At 37.7% G+C, this 17,553-nt stretch overlaps 3 protein-coding genes across 3 annotated transcripts in view; 1 reads left to right on the top strand and 2 right to left on the bottom strand.

Moving 5' to 3' along the window:
* LOC136240217 (collagen alpha-5(IV) chain-like) overlaps positions 1-1,537 on the bottom strand; it is a 36,128-nt gene extending 34,591 nt beyond the window's left edge. The window contains exon 1 of the mRNA XM_066031134.1: positions 1,409-1,537. The gene's annotated coding sequence lies outside the window, so the exon portion shown is untranslated. The remainder of the gene's footprint in view (positions 1-1,408) is intronic.
* Positions 1,523-5,912, top strand: LOC136240218 (tRNA-specific adenosine deaminase 2-like). Its single transcript, XM_066031135.1, has 2 exons — positions 1,523-1,642; positions 5,170-5,912. The coding sequence occupies exon 2, from the start codon at positions 5,187-5,189 to the stop codon at positions 5,784-5,786; it is 600 nt and encodes a 199-aa protein (XP_065887207.1). The 5' UTR covers positions 1,523-1,642; positions 5,170-5,186; the 3' UTR covers positions 5,787-5,912.
* Positions 5,913-7,584: 1,672 nt separating this feature from the next.
* Positions 7,585-11,619, bottom strand: LOC136239854 (uncharacterized). Its single transcript, XM_066030605.1, has 2 exons — positions 11,421-11,619; positions 7,585-8,794 (listed from the first exon to the last, which is right to left on the bottom strand). Exons 1-2 carry the CDS (start codon positions 11,617-11,619, stop codon positions 7,785-7,787), a joined length of 1,209 nt encoding a protein of 402 aa, XP_065886677.1. The 3' UTR covers positions 7,585-7,784.
* Positions 11,620-17,553: the final 5,934 nt, after the last annotated feature.

The raw sequence follows: 17,553 nt of genomic DNA, 5'->3' as shown, positions 1-17,553 counted from the left end.
TGTGTTGATAGTATTTACCCCTTTGGCCCCTAATGTTAATAAAGAAAAGTTTTCCGTTAAACGCAAAAGCCAATATATTGGCTTTTGTTACATGCATGCGTTCAAACGCACATATCTCGTAAACAAAATATCCTATGAATATACGGTTTGGACCATGCTACTCTGTGGCTAATGGGTAATACCCTACGCTTTATCCGAATATTGTAGCATGATCAAGCGTGAAGTAAGGCCAATATGCGTTTGAAAGAACTTTTGGCCACTTTTAAGACAATAATTGCTACGATACTACCTGCCATAAAGGAGAGACGGAATAAAGAAGGTTAGTAAAAGTTATATGATGTTGTAGATCTATCCTTCGTGAGTAGTTTAACACAAACCACGAAGGAATAAGTTGTTCCTACATGGACTAACAGGAGCCCAAATTTATATGTCAAAACGTGAATTTTTCATAAAATAACTTTCGTTTTTAAGAACCAAAGCCAATATATTGGCTTTAGGGGCGAAAGGGTTAATTAAGATGTTGTAACCTTTAAAACAGCTTTTAAGACTTCACAAAGGCCAAATCTATAAAATTTAGGAGTAAGACAATGCTAAGTGGTGATTATTTACTACTTTAACAATACAAGAGAATCTGCTCTCCCCAACCACCTACAATATAGCCTGTTTGTGTCCCTTTCCTTGCCAGCTCATGGATCCACCCATGGTACATGCATGTAACTTGTGATCAAACTTTGTCAACTTTTATATAGAAAACTTTTCATGTCTACTGGTATCAGAAATAACTAAGAGACTGACCACAAGTAATTGGGGATGCTAGTCTAATTGTTTGGATGACTACTGGCTAACTTCCTGGTTAATTATATATGACAATTAGCTATATATTATATCTTTAGAAGAAAGCAAATCAAAGTACATCTTTCCTGAATATAAAATTGAGCTTATATATAGATCATGTGTATTGGTTGCAAGTTATCACATACCACCAACTGTTCACAGCCATGCATAGCTATGTACGATAGACTCTAGCTAGCTATTGGTGAGCAGTAATCAAAAAATTCTATTGATAGTTATTGCACACATATGGCACAAGAAATCTGACACCTCAAGTTTCCCAGCGACTGATAGTAATCTGGCCCATCCCCTAAGCCACAATATAAGAGCCATTTCGCCTGGAAACGTTTTCATTGTTTAACTATCACGTGAGAACAGATGACACCGGTCAGAATAGGTACTATTGCAGTGAAATTTGCAGTGAGAGTCTATCGTGCATTGCCTCACACGATTAGTATAACAGTGTAGAGTTTCGCATTAGCGTATGAACCTGCCTTGCTTGACACAACACGTACATTGAATGCATCGAGTTTATAGCTAGCTACTAAACAGGTTGTGCATGTAATTAAACTCTTACACTAATTCCTTCAGTCTCCTTCTTCGTCAGGTATTCGCTTCGCTCTGAGTTGTCGAAGACTTGCGGTGAGCAAGAACAAAGCAACGTGTCAATTGCAAATGCTTTCCGCAACATCTGCTGTTGAAGCCATGCACGTGCGACGCGTGGGTGTTACGTCACTAGATTAGATGGATGATCCTTTGTTGGTTTGAAATTGCCATGTTTCGTATGGACTGCGTCGTCTACACTGAAGAAGTACGTTTGTGTATGGAAGTATTGACAGTTAATGTTCACGATGTGTTGTATTCTAATTTTTCGTGCACACCAAGACTTCCAGAAAGCCTGTAATTTCATGCTAAGTGCACAGGTGATATAATAGACTCCGTACGGAGGCCATATGGCTAAATAAACTTGAAAATTTATTATCAAATTGTTTTTTAAGGAGATGCACAAAAGGCACATGTGAAGTAGTATCTGGCACGGACATTATTTTGTTTAATCACGGAACACTGTAATTTTCACAAACTAATTCACAGTACTTTTGTTTCATTGTAACACTAATGTAGTGAAGGTTAATGGCTGTCAAGACATCGAAATAGCTCAGAGAGCGTTTCTTTCCAAATATCCACCATTCAATTCGCCATAGAAAAAGTAAGTGATTTTCAACCTTAAAATGACGAGCTTAGATTTCCTTCTGCTATAGCCCATCTTAATCACCATTCACTGTTCTTTCCAAATCTGGTTCGAAATCTGAGGTTTCTATCATATGTCATGGGTTATTATACCTTTTATTGCATGCCCCCGAAATGCCCAATACAAAATATATGGGGAAATTTGCTACACCCGGTCGGTTTAGGCATTTTGATGCTCCAAAATTTCCGTGAATTGGACTTCTTTTGGTATCATTGTATTTGCAGAGAGTTGCTGTACACGTATCAAATTTGGAAGGTACTAAACAGACTCGAGGTAGGCTGTACATGATAATCAATTTAATTTTAAAATGGTTTTTCAATCAAAATGTATTGGACATGCCTGTTCCAACTGGCATTTTTGCCATGAACAAAAGTATAGCAAATGTCCACAAACTTCTTGATATGAGTGCCTGTACAAGGTGATACCCTTACATATATTCATACACAGTTACAAGGCATACCTAGTAGAAGAAGCTAATGTTAATGAGTGTGATCTTGTACATAGTTTGTTGAACTCAAAGTAAATTTATTCAACTACATTCTTTCCCAATTGTCAGGGAAACTGCCTTCTATACTGCAAAGATGGTGACTACAGTTCACCGAGACAAACATCCAATGACTACATTTTGTATTGAAAATCATTTCCTACTTGATACACTCTAATAAAGCAGTCATTCTTTGAATGACTGCTTAACTGTGCTTAGCTCAGGAACCAATCTGTAATCCCTTTGAGCACTGTTGATGTTGACATAATTATGAATGTATCTATGACTTGAGAACTTGTTTTGATTAGCTGTATCGTTAGCAATAGCATAGGTTATATACTATACATTTGGGATTGGTAAAAGTGACACCTTCACAGTGACTCCTCTCACCTACAGCCAGGTGTTAATAATATTTTACTCTATAGCAAAATAGTAACAAATGTTTGACAATAGTGAATGATAATTTTAAGGATTCTACAGCTTCATAATCGTCTCCATGACACTGGATGCCATAAATTGTACTCCACTAAGCAAAAAAGAGAGGAGGGGGGGACAAAATTTACATTGATTTGGATACATAGTGTAAGGAGTTATTTGGTGCTACAGTAAACAGTACCGCAATCATGTAGGTCAGGTGGAGTGTTCATGAGCCTAAAAATCTGGCTTATGGAAGAAAAAATAGACAGAATACCTTGACAAGGTGCTTACCTAGAAATTTTTTCTATGCGTTAAGGTTATAGTTCATGATAATAGCCACCTTAAATGACTGCTACATTTTGAACAAGTTGTGTACCTATAGCTGGCTACATGCTGGCTGTGTGTTTTGTGGGTGTTTGTTTGTACACGCTGGTTATTTGTACAGTGAGTTTCTGAAGTGCTGCAATTTTATGTGTGCATGTGTGTGTGGTCTGTTTTTGCTTCTCCTTCAGGGGAACATGTGACCCACTCAGGCAGTGTCCAAGAGGAACAGGTGTATTGTGTATGTCTGTGTCTCTGTCTGTGTATGTGCAGTAAGTATACACTGTGTGTATTCAATGTACCATGCCTACTTTTCTGGTTTTTCACTATCTTTAGTAACATTACTATTCTATGCAGCTTTCATTCTTGGTGTAAGGTGTTAGCTAGGTCTTCCTGTATGCCAAGAAGGCAAGCTCAGGCATTTGTCCTTGTATGTACAGTATATGATGGATTATATCCTGTTTAGTATTAGATATGGAGCATATTTTGTGATATGAATCTGGGACACACAGTTTCAACTCCCAGTGTGTAGCATGCATACTGGGTACTGTGAAATCTCCCATTTAGAGGTGTTGGGGTCATTGTGGAACTTTGGGTTATACAGTCTCTGTGCATTAGACCAGGACAATTCTCCTGCGACTTACTCGTCCTGCCTCAGGGGAATTTGCCTACACAGATTTAAGTACCTGAATGGTGCACAGGCATTCCAGTGATGGTTCACTGAGTGGCAATAGCTATGTTTCACATGGCTGCTGGAGGCCATGTGTAATACGGTTATTCAGTTTGCTTTTGCTTTAGGGTGTGTGGGTGAATAAATGCATGCATGTGTTTGTGTGCGTGCGTGCGTGCATGCATGCATGTGTGTAAATGTAGGGGAGGGGAGTAAGTGCTATGGTACACATTGTGTTATGAGTTAAGCACCTGACCTTATGTTCATCAACTTATTGTTCATCACTTGTCAGTAAAGCTTCAGAGTGATATGTGTGCATGTGGTCATCTGGTTTATTTGTTGGTTGGCAAAACTTACACTACATAAATTGACTACATGCATCACCAATTAACAAGTCTAAACCAATCATTTGAAGTACAGGGCTTCTTATCATTGATAAAGCATATTGGATATCTGTATTTGGCCATCCTCATAATATTATTTACAATGGTGTGAATCCTTTTCTAAGAATGTTGTTGTCTTGTGCTTGTATAACTAGATACAATTATTGTGCTCCAGTTTGAGCACAAAGATTTATTTGTTTAATGAACTCCAGGAGAGAATATTCTCCAGTGTAACCTTGCACTATGATCCAGTAAATACTGTATGTTCAAGATCACATAAATACTTTCTAGTTTACTCACCTGTCGCAGAATCACAATTAAGGCCTATCAAAGCAATGGCTATAAACTGGCTAGAATTTGGTGAGATTCTTAAAATTACACATCTCATTAAACAGCTGATATTCTTATTAAATTTTAAGTTGCAGTACCGGAAGGTTTTGACCATAATACCCTTAAGTGCCTTTTACTACTACTCATAGCATGGATAAATCCTGTACGTAACATGAATGGTATGTGATATGACACAGATGGTTTACTGTCAGTGAATCTTTTGAATATTACACAATGGCAACTTTCACGTTGTAAAACTGGTTCAAAATGCATGGCTTTTGTGATTCATTTCTTAATGGATTTCAAATGGCATCAACTGCATGTCATGTTTTACATTGTACATATGTGTAGAGACATCTTCCCTCAGATGTTTCGTATGGGAATTTCTAATATGAATACTGCATGTGATTTTTAACGATTACAACTTGTTACGCATGCATGCATAGTGTATTATATGAATTATACAAGCACTGTGTTTCTTTAGACAATTGACAGTAACTAATGATGGATCATGAATCTTGGATGAAACATGCATTAACTGTTGCTCAGAAAGGACTAGACCGTGGAGAGGTACCGGTGGGATGTGTTATGGTGTTTGAAGGAGAAGTGTTAGCTGAAGGACACAACGAAGTTAATGCTACACTAAATGCAACCAGACATGCTGAAATAGTTGCGTACGATAACTTGCTAGGTTACTGCCAAGCAAAAAAATTGAACGTCAAAGACATCTGTTCTAAGTTAACACTGTATGTGACAGTTGAGCCATGTGTTATGTGTGCTTGTGCACTGCGGCTAACTGGAATAAACCATGTAGTATATGGATGTGATAATGATCGGTTTGGCGGATGTGGGTCAGTATTAGATGTACACACCAAACCATTGTCAATATCAAATACCGCTAAACAAGACCATCAAGAACTTCAGCCAGAAACTGTTCCATCCACATCAGAAACTTTACCGTCTAGATCAAAGACTATGGATGGTCAAGTTACAAATGTCTTACCTACTCTCATCATCACTAGTGGAGTATTGAAATTGGAAGCTATAAGTCTTCTGCAGAAGTTTTATGAAGGCAGTAACCCTAAAGTACAACCGACTTAAAGTATGTAGGTCTTTCAGACGTCACCCATCTATTTTATTTGTAATATTTTTAATTAGAGCAGACTTATATTTTAACAGAAATTGCTGTAGTGTACAATAATCAACTTTGTTGCTATAGTACTATAATCAGTGCACTGCATGTGAATGTTTCCCACAAGCAAGGTCTTTGTGGAACCTGTTAATCAGGACACTTGAAAATAAGGACACCTACATAATTTAGACACTTACTAATGATCCCAAAGTATCCTAGCATGTAAACTGACCTTGATAATCAGGACACTTGGTTGGTCCAAAATTGTCCTTAGTACATGCACAGGTTTCACTGTATCTGCATTTTGAAATACGTAGACCATAAGAAAGCTGTGTTGGACTTCAAGCTTATATTTTGTGGTTGTTCATAGCTATAGTGTTATACACTTCAGTGACTGTCATATGTTTTTAGGAATAAGAGGTGTCAACGAAATTGGACAAGTCTCTTTATGCTGTTGTTGGTCAAAATATTATGATGTTATCTTCTTTAGATTACTGGAATAATTTCAGTCCTGAAGTCAACTGATAAGCTAAACCACAAGAAAGGTGACCACAAAATAGCCTGGAGGATGTGTACCCATATATGTGACAACCATGTCTGCTGCTATGGAGACACAGTAGTTTAATTCCTGAGGGTTGAGGATAAGATACCTGCCATACTAGACTTGACCTACACTGTATATCAGTACAGCCAAATTTTGTACTGTATTTCATGGAGTTCTCTTAGAAATTTGTTAGGTAGAGACCAAACTCTCTACAATGTTGTACAGCACTATATTAGAGTTACAATGTTCTAATTTTGTATGCTACTTTCAAATATCTTAAAGTTGTAAATTTGGATATAAGCCGCCCATGCATTCGATAACCTTCTCATGACAAAACCAAATTTGGGATTGTTGTGGATGACTAACATCATAATCTACATTACTGTTGTAGTAGATATGCATAGCTACAAGGGCAATTGGAAACAGTGGAAATTGAAAACTGAAACTAGAATTGGTCAAATAGGGACTTTTTATTTCCGCTGTCTTTATACTAAACAATTGCTAGTTTTCTTCTCTTTCACCCATACATGATTTGAGACCCACAGACTTTGTGTCAAACCAATGCTTTTACACTAAGAAACATTTTTACAGAAAGTCCATAGCTATCTCTGTTCCAAAGTTAGGGAATTTTTTAAGCAATGCATGCCATTTTTTTTCCTGCCCACACATGTACTTTGAAGATACGTACAGAAAGAATGTTTTCTCTATTACAATAATACAATTGGAATATCCTGTATAGCTATAGTTAAAGTTGAACAGGAGAAAATTTCAACAATTCATGCTATATACATGCAATTCATAAAAAAAAAAAAAATTCTAAAATTTTGCATTTAGTGGATTCTCTAGTACAAATGTTGAGAGGCATATTGTCAAGATACTAGGTCATCATCCACTTTGTCAAAAGTTTTCCACATTAAATGATAAGGTATAATAGTGAATGCATTTATTTTATCATTCACTATCTTACTAGGGAGGGACCTGCAAGAAGCTTGTGAAGTGTGTGTGATGGGAGGGCAGAAACATGATAATAAAACTCTAAAAAATCCCTGACTAGGTGGTAACTTTATCCAAAGACAGCTTGCAGTCTAGGCAAGTGCCTGAAGGGCCACACAGCTTGTTATTCTTTCAACCACATAGTGTGTACTAAATCTTGTTCAAACATTAGTTGATTCCTAAACAGCCAGGCACATCACAGCAATGTAAATTCATAAAGGCACACAGTCCTGTTCATAAGCTATAGAATTATATATTGTCTACATGTGTAACCACTACATACAGTTCCAAATTAAGATTTCTTCCAACAATCATACAACAAATATAATTTTTGGTACCATTATACCAAGAGTTAATATTATTAACTCTTGATTATACTACATTGTGTACATATACTAGAAACACACACACACACACATGTACTGATAGTTTATTTCAGCCGATAAACTGGTTTAGAGACATGATGCACCATAACTGGTGGGTGTGAAATGTACTCCTCACTCAAAAGAATGGCAGGCTTTTTCTCATTGTACGCCAACCTTCTTTCTTTTGTGCAGTAGTTCTCTATTTGGTCAATGTGGAAGCCAGCCGAGTGGAGTTGTTCAATATTTGACTGATTACTGTAGAAGAAGTTTGGAAACACAATCAATTCTGTTTTGTCCCACACAGGTTGGCCATTGACAAGCTGACTGATGTTCTTGGCTGTCACATGAAATAATTTGCCATTTTGATCCAGTGTAAAACATGCTATGAGAATATCATCGGCATCTCTGCAAGCTTCAGTGACTTGGGCAGTTGTTGGATACCTGGGAACTGTTTGCAGAATCTGAGTGATCTCATCCTCTACTACAGCTGGATCAGCATCAATCTTTGTGTACAACCTAATGCGAGACTGATCATTAGGGAAGAGTAAAACAGCTTTCCCACCAGGTACCAACACTCGATAAAGTTCTTCAAAGTGCTTGGTACATATTTCAGGTGACAGATTGCAGGTAACAAAGAGACTAATAGCTACATCAAAACTATCATCATCATAAGGCATATTTGCAGCATTTCCAACTTGTATGTGGACTATGTTCAAGTGTGAAGTAGCTTGTTTAGCCAGTTCCACCATCTCTGGTTGTATATCAAAACCATCTACTGATTTTGCACCATATTGAGCAGCAAGGCAGCACCAATCTCCAACTCCACATCCAACATCCAGAACTCTCTTGCCAAGAACCAAAGTCTTGAGGCTTTCTGTTATTCCAGGATCAACAAACGCATCTCCAACAATACCATGCTTGCCACCTGGTCCAGCATATAAGTTAAGCAGTTTACCTCCATACTCTGTTCCTTTGATAGTATGTCCGTAAGACATCACTTGACCTTTCACAGCTGTCAGTAACTCCCTCAGATCTCGGCTATCGTTTTGTTCACCCAAGTGGAGTCCATAAGCGCCTAATAAAAATAATTACGTATATATGAGTCAGCATTATAAAACCATAGACCAATAATATAGCGATTTCGTGACATTATGGAAGAGAGAAGCATGAACAGAAGCAGTAAACTGTCTAATAAGCTGAGTAAACTGTCTAATAAGCTGAGTTGACTGCCATTGTTTGAGGTACAATGTGTGCACTTGTATTAGGCCACTCCAATTGGTAATTATGTTTCTGGTCCTTTGAAAATCAGTTTTAGGTGCGGGCGGGCGGAATTCAGCAACGAAACAACAATGAAGTGACTGCTCAATTAGAGTATTTTTTGTGTGATTTACTGACTGTTCTATTAGAGTATATCGATCAGTACTATACACTCCGCCCATTTCTTGCAGGTTTTCACTGATAAAATACTTAGATAGTTAGATCTAGCACACTTGTTGCAGCCCAATATTTGTTTCTGAAATCCAGGTTTTTCAAATAGCTGATGCGGGCATTTTCCCAAATTTCACATTCTCCAAAAAAGGATGCGGGCGGTGGACCAGAAACATAATTACCAATTGGAGTGGCCTTACCAAGTACTATGTTTTTCCTGTTTCTTGTCTACCCCTAAATTTTACCCAGCAAGTATCCCTATTTTCCAAGGGAAGTGCTAGAAATCTTTTGTTCAAGATGGCCAGTGCCTCAATTTCTGCTTCACAGAGAATATTTTATGGTAGGAACTCTAAAGAATGGACAATCAACCCGGACTGTTTTTATTCTGTATATAATTTAAGCTGTAACTTTAGTTTTGTACTTAAATATAATTTTTTTTTCCTTGCCATGCCCACTGCTGTCCACTGTTGGTCAGACATGTGGTCGCATGTTGTCCGAGGACACATAACACATAATATATAATTTGTTTGTAATCATGCATGTTTTCTCATCAATTATTAGTGATGGTTCTCTCTCTATGAACAGAACATGGCTTACAATTCAGCCTTAAGTGACCAACATTAGGGCTTGGAAATTGTTAGGTACAACGTAGTGTACTGCCATTTGGCCATGCAGGCAAACTTGATACTTGTTTCTCAACCATGGCATGCATGAATTCTATGTGGGAGGGAGGTCATTTTATATTATGTACACCTATCGATGCTAACCCCGTACTGCCCATACAGGCAGCTAGGGTGGTGATCAAGTGGGGATTTAACAAAGCAAATGTTACCTGCTGGAATACTGCTGCTACCTTTAAACCAATTGTCATTAGATACAAAATAGAAAATTTATTGCAGTAACCTACACCTGGCAGGATATTTTGTTGGTAGCTAAACCCCGAAATCTCACCTACCAAGCCTGTACTGGGGGTTACGGATGATAGGTGCACTGTTCATTGTTGAACAAAATACTCACAAACCACTGCAAAAGTAGGTTATCCACTATGCAGAAATTAGCGGATCAAAATATGTGTGCACATGATTAATAAAATTTGAGGCAGGAGGATGTAAGTAATGCAGTTAGGAATGAGAAACAATTAATCTCAGGCCTTAGAGTGTACATTGATTTTGGGGTCATGCAACTTACAGCTAAATGTGCTGTGCTGCCATGCTTTATTAGAATTGTGATTGAAGCTCTTGAAATGGCTAAGGTTTACAAGCTAAGTGTATATAGCAGTCTTGTAGTTAGAGAATGAGAAAGTCAACTAGGGTAGCAACCTACCCAGCTAAACTGCATGGAGAACAAATACAAACTGTTCATGTCTTTGCAGATCCAGGTGGGACTTCGGGTGCCCACACCTTCATCTGTGAGACATGCATGGTACAGTCTCCTGCAGATTACTAGTCCTGCCACAGGAAGATCTGCTGGCACTGACTCGAAGCACTTGAGTGGCACACAGGTGTCCCAGTACTGGTTCACTGGGTGGTTGTGACCGCTAGTGGCAGCTAAAGGTTTTGCTTTGTGTGTGTGTATTGTGTACCTGTTAGTCTCGCATAACCAGACCAGTATTTTAATGTAAAGGCTCCCAAGCTGAAAAGGGTTTGCTACAGACATGGGTCTCAGTACACGAGTAAACTAATACTTCAGTACAAATTTGAAAGTACTGGCTTTATCTCAAATTTCCCAATGTATTTGTAAGTTTTTTGCTAATTACTTGGGTAATTAAAGTACTTATAAGTATTTTAAGCACTTTTTAAGTATTGTGTAATTTGTATGCATGTGTATACTAAGTAAGATTGGAAAACACTAGAAGAATTCATGAAGTTATATATTATACTTCTACAGCAAATGACATGTGAGTTATGGGTGCTAATTTACAGTGTGGTAGGTTGTCGTCATAATTTCCATGTTGAAATAGCTCGCTTCTGCACATGGAGAAGTACAGGAAAAGTACTATATTTTATTTGTCAGTTCATGGTGAATAGATTAGAAACTTGTTTCAGTCATGAGTTATGATCGATTCATTAAGCACCTGTAACTAATTTGCCATATTGTTGCTGTACAAATTATCAACTGTTCCAACTGTATGTGTAGTGCTATAACTCAAAGACCACTCATCTTACAAGGCTGAAACTTTGACATCCACTCCTTTGTTACAAAAATGGAATTCGAGAAATGTGCAAAGCTTTTGCTCAGTCGGTCGCATTCAGCATTAAATGACAAATCCATACATGCAACAAGTGTAGTTCCATTATCGGTCATTTTAATGAAGAATATTGTACAATAAATGGGTCGGCTATTTCCACATCCAACATCAAAAGGGAGGGAAAACCTGGGCAGTGGTGAGAGAATGACATTGATTCTGGGTATTATGTCCTCCTGCCTTGACTTCAATGAATAGGCCACTTCAATAGACTCATTGTTTCCCATTCCTGCCCGCGTGTTCAGTATGGCTGTATTCATTATGCTGTTACCTGAACATTTTATTCATTATTGATTATGTGATTGTATAGCAGTATTATTATTAGCAAAGTCATAACCAACGTAGCTTTTACTGTTTTCATGCTCCTAGTTTATATTTTCTTGCCCTGCTGTGTGGGTTGTACCTTCAAACCTCTCTAATCCGACACTCAATGGGACCCATAGGATTAAGGATTATCAAGTCACTGTAAATCCGACATTGTACAATATCTAGAATTATGTCAGATTATGCAGCAAATTACCAGAACACACAATGTGTTTTAACGTTACAATTTGCAAGTATTACAGTTTTTTTCTGTTATTGTTAACAAATAAATGTTTTGGTTGCTTAAAAATATTATTTTCTGTGATTGTTTTAATGGCTATTATTGTCCGTCAGATTACAAAGGTCGAAAACAATGTATTCCAAGTGTAAGGAATCAAATTTTGTGACGGATTGAGGAGTACAGAAGTGAAGCAGTGGCGTAGCTACACCCGGGCATACCTGGGCATTTTCCCGGGCATCAGAAAATGGTTGGGTCACGCAGCCACTCAAAATATCGTGTTTAGCACATAAATCTTCCCCCACCCCCGTTACCATTAATTCTATGCAATTTTCTAACAGCTTCTGCCTCGAGTTCTACCTGCCATGCATCGACACTTGCACCCTCTCTAAAAAGGGGTGCGCTGCGCTTTGAAACAAATTAGCACTGTACGTTCAGTTAAAATCAGAAAATGGTGCCATGTGTTCTCCGCGTGACATGTGAGTGTACACAGTTGGCTGTTAGTTGGATATTGTTTGATTATTGTTTGATTATTGTTTGATGGTGCGAGGTCCATGATAATGCTCTAAACAGAGTCCTCTAATAGTGCCTGAATTTATTTAGATGCAACGTGACACAAGGGGAAACTGACGAGGTGTGGAGTCAGTGTTGTACGATTTAGGAATGTAGTGTGATATGTGATGTGAGCTATTATTAAAACAATTGTATTAGTCACAGTGGTGGGAGATCACCAGGATTTTTGCCAGTTTTTCCGCCATTTTTTGTAGACCTAAGTTCACTGAAGCAGAGCCAGTCAGTGGATGAATTGTCATGTTTAGTGAGTCACATCCTCAATGGAGGACTGGAGGAGGACTTATCACACAAGATCTCTATGTGTGTTGTGGAGCTGCACGTGATTACTACATATACATCCCACAATCGATTAGGTAGCAATCATGCAGTAGCGATTAGCTAGATAGGCTGTATAAATGCTTCTGTTCATGCACCATACAGATAGAGTTAGCAGCTATACAGAATAGCTATCCATGTTTTGCACTAAAACAAATTTTTATGAGTGTACGTATGAACATCCCACAGGTTGCTCACTTAGTTGCTTGCAAGGTTAGTGGTTTGCCCGGGCATCACAATTGGTCTAGATACGCCCCTGAGGTGAAGTTGTTTTCTATTGGTAAATGACATTTTGATCGAATTAGAGAGGATTCTGGATTATGCAGGTGTCGGATAAGAGAGATTTGACTGTATACTTTTAAAACTTAGTAGCTGAATAATGTATCACCCGCTTGCCTGCATTTTTAGATCAATGAAATAGGGAAAATGGAGTGGCTTTATAGAACATAATATCAATGTGTGGTGGTATATGGATGTTAGGAATGTACTGGAATTCAATAGTTGACATTCTCATTATCATGAATCAAATACGTTGTAGCTAACTGCCAGGTTTTTATAACTAAATAATCATTATTTAGGAAAGGAAAAGAAAAGGAGCTCTGCATTTCCGTAAAAGTAACAAACACCCATTTTGTTTATATTCTTAACTCATGTTCAATGTTTCCTCAACCACACAGCTGTACTTTCACTAAAACACAAGTACCTATGTATTGAGATACTCTAGTAAAGCAGTTACTAACAGTATAGCCACATTCACATATTTATACACTTGTAGACATGCATGTATCACCTGTAGTTATGAAAAGTAGGAGCTAGTATGACTACTGATATCACCATTGCACTTTAATTGTAGTGTGGTACACCTTAATTTTGCAAATACAGTAGCAATATATAATCGCACTACTATGTATACTGGACTTGCAGTGGTGTAGTATTTGGTTGTATAGGTAATTACAATAGTTGTTTTGTTTGTTCTTACTAATTGCAGGTTTATTCAATGTCTGGTCAGACTGATGATCACTCCGAATACAGTAGCAAATGGCCAGTACATCATTCAAACATCATGAAGAAAGAGTTTTCATTCTAAAGACATGACAAAAATGTATTTATAGTGTATTTGACCATAAAATTACTTTAAACCAACAGTTACAGGTTTAAAATTAAAATTAATTGATGCGTTGCCAGTGCAGGTGTGTGTAATAAACATGAAAAGGGTCTAAGTAACTTAGACACCTCCAAAAATCCACCACAAAAAACTTCAGACCACAGGGGTCTAATTAATTTAGTAACCAGATGGCCCTGTTCATGGCGCCTGAGCAAAGCGAAGGTGCTACTACAGGGCCTGAGGTACACAGTAAGTACTGTTATGTTGGTCTCATAAAAAAACTACTGTGTTGACTGGTAATGGTTATGCAGCCTTCCAAAATGAAGAGACAAACAAAAGTAATGATGTTACTGGTACACATTTGCTTTGCTTGGAATGATCGTGGTACAGCCATCTAAATACTGGAGAACACATTAATACTTAGCTGGTGAGCAGGCAATGTGTTTAAAGTTCAGCACATCCAGTCCCATCCTAAATTATCCTTACAGTTCATCCCTCTACCTCTGCATCACACGGACTCAGTGATGTCTAGTATAACAGAATGCACAATAATGAACACTTGATTGCTTTCAATACTGGCAATCAGGCTCTTATGGAATGAACAAAGTAACCTATAATTTTATCAGCATTGCCCTACCAAGAAGTGACGATTGGCTTGTTGTGAATGAGGCATTCAGTTGTTGGACAAACAGACTAACTGATACAATGCCTCATAAGCAGTAAACTATAGTAAGGCGATGGACCAGGGAAAAGACTGCCTACCTTTACATTATATTGGACACAGGCCTTTTGCATCTTCTAAACCAATGCTGGCACTATAGTAGTCTGTTAGTCTGTGATTGTACCAGGAGCTTTATAATTACTACTAGATGCTTTTGTGTTTATAAACCCCTTGTTGTACTAAGTGTTTACATAAAAAGGTAGTCAGACTTTGGAGCTATGCTTTCCCAATTAAGGAAAATTGGTGGTTGGTTGTACATAATAACATAATATACTAGGCTACAGTACTGTAAGAGTTGACTCTTCTGAAACTTCAAAGTCAAGTTTAGCCATATAAAAGCGCTTTAATAAACTCTAATAAGCAGATGTATCTGTTTAGTTGCATAACCCCAAAATCAATGCACACGCACATGCAAGCTTGGTAATTGTTTCTCATTCCCACCTGCATTACTATTCATCCTCTTGCCTCAAATTCTATTAATCACGTGCACACATATTTTGACCTGGAGAAGACTGGCCTTACAGCACAGAAAAAAATATTTCCGGAGTAAGTGATAGCTTTAAGAAGGCTAATTTCTGCATAGTGGATAATCTGCTTTTGCAGTGGTTTGTGAATATTTTGTTCAACAATGAACAGTGCACCTATCATCCATAACCCCCAGTACAGGCTTGGTAGGTGAGATTTCAGGGTTTAGCTACCAACGAAATATCCTGCCAGGTGTAGGCCACTGCAATAAATTTTCTATTTTGTATCTAATGACAATTGGTTTAAAGGTAGCGGCAGTATTCCAGCAGGTAACATTTGCTTTGTTAAATCCCCACTTGATCACCACCCTAGCTGCCTGTATGGGCAGTACGGGGTTAGCATCGATAGGTGTACATAATATAAAATGACGTCCCTCCCACATAGAATTCATGCATGCCATGGTTGAGAAACAAGTATCAAGTTTGCCTGCATGGCCAAATGGCAGTACACTACGTTGTACCTAACAATTTCCAAGCCCTATAATGTTGGTCACTTAAGGCTGAATTGTAAGCCATGTTCTGTTCATATACTATTCCCAGGGGTAGACAAGAAACAGGAAAAACATAGTACTTGGTAATACAAGTGCACACATTGTACCTCAAACAATGGCAGTCAACTCAGCTTATTAGACAGTTTACTGCTTCTGTTCATGCTTCTCTCTTCCATGATGTCACGAAATCGCTATATTATCGGTTTTATAATGCTGACTCATATATACGAAATTATTTGAAAAGCATACACTCATGCAGTTATTAAGTTTGTGTTAGTTGAAGTGCTCCATGTAACATTACCAACTATTTAATACTTAAAAACGAAAGACTGCTCTATTAGAGAGTTTTAAAATTGTTTTGTCATAAATCATAAATAGTTGTATTGAGAGCTAATTGATGTGTGCAGACAGTTTTATTGATCAACCAGTAGCTTATCTAACTAGTGAAATCCATACAAGTGCAAATTATATTCATATGGTTATAGGTGTCATTTAGTCTGGACTATGTCGCCACTATTATCTTAAACAAGATTCATAGTTGCAATGAATTCATTAGCCCATATGGTACTGCTAATAATACTCTAAACGTCAAAACCTACAATTATTCTTTGAAGGATTGCTGTGCGCTGTAACAAAAATAAATCTAAAAATGGGTGACTACTTTATTAGAGTAACTCAAAATAATTGTGCTCATAGCAGTAGCAGTTATACACTTACAATAACTTTTTTTGCTTTGACGTATTGAGTGGTTAGATGGCTGTTTATCTAGCTAATGAAATCCCTACAATTGTAAACTATATTCACACCGCTACTGGCGACACGTCTGACACGTTTGACTTCTATAATGTGATTCATTATTAAGGGAAGTTTATTAGTCCCTATGATGTATATAGCACTGTACTAAGTGTTTCTGCTTAAAAGTAGTCTTGAAATACTCTGTATAGTACCAAAATCCATAATGACTGTATTCACTGACTCTAATAGAGCATTCACCAAATTCGCAAGATTGTTATGTTATGATCCGCAATGCTTACAAATTTAATGCTGGCATATCTATGTATCTTAAGGCATACAACCATCCCTAGCTGCATGTTAGTTAAATCCCAGCCTTAAGAATTCAATCTGAATCCACATGATATGACCATGTGTGAGTAAATTATCATTGCATTGCTATGCTATGTACAGTATCTACATTTACAAGTTTTGATAAAAAATACATTATTGGTATAAATACTTATCTACAGAGACACATAGTTGGCAGGGAAAATACCAGTTTGTCCATTCACTGTTCCTTCCCACCAATCATCTTGACTGTCTGTCCAAGTGACAATCCGTTGACCTTTAAATCACAGGGCATCTCTCCCTGAAAATTATATAATTCTTTGCAGTAAACTTCTTTATCCCAGTCATCAGCCGGATTTAGTGATTACACGTTTCAGTGGCGGATCCAGGATGGGGCATTTGGGGCAAATGCCCCCCCCCCCCTTCAAGATCGAGATACTCTAATAGAGCAGTCAAATACTCTAATAAAGCAGTCACAATGTTCATGAGGCAGTGTAGCTTACCTATGAAGCTACAAATAGGATTTTATTTTACATAACAGACGTGATATAGTTGGTAAGGATAACTAGCTATTATTGTTGTGACCTTTTTTTTTTTTTTTTTTTTTTTTGGTCTTCAACTGGTTTTCAGCAAGTTTTTTTGGTCTTCAACTGTTTTTCAGAAAGGTGCCCCCCCTCTTTCGAAACTCTGGATCCGCCCCTGCGTTTTGTGATTGGGCATCTTACAATTAGTTTTTTGAAGTGCACCACCCTTCTTTTTCTGACTTCCTGCAGGTGATGCTCTGCAGGATTTGGGTGGATATACTGATTTGCTTTTGGTAACTGACGGT

The sequence above is a fragment of the Dysidea avara genome, chromosome 12 (assembly GCF_963678975.1).
Source record: "Dysidea avara chromosome 12, odDysAvar1.4, whole genome shotgun sequence".
Taxonomy (NCBI): Eukaryota; Metazoa; Porifera; class Demospongiae; order Dictyoceratida; family Dysideidae; genus Dysidea; species Dysidea avara.
This window is presented reverse-complemented; position numbering and strand designations above follow the sequence as displayed.

What these genes read in the sequence shown, in the direction of transcription:
- LOC136240218 (XM_066031135.1), top strand. Translation starts at nt 5,187, where the DNA reads ATGATGGATCATGAATCTTGGATGAAACATGCATTAACTGTTGCTCAG.
- LOC136239854 (XM_066030605.1), bottom strand. Translation starts at nt 11,619, where the DNA reads ATGGGAAACAATGAGTCTATTGAAGTGGCCTATTCATTGAAGTCAAGG. An exon ending in TGGAACTACACTTGTTGCAT is followed by an intron (nt 8,795 to 11,420) that starts GTATGGATTTGT and finishes TATTTTTATTAG; the next exon opens with GCGCTTATGGACTCCACTTG.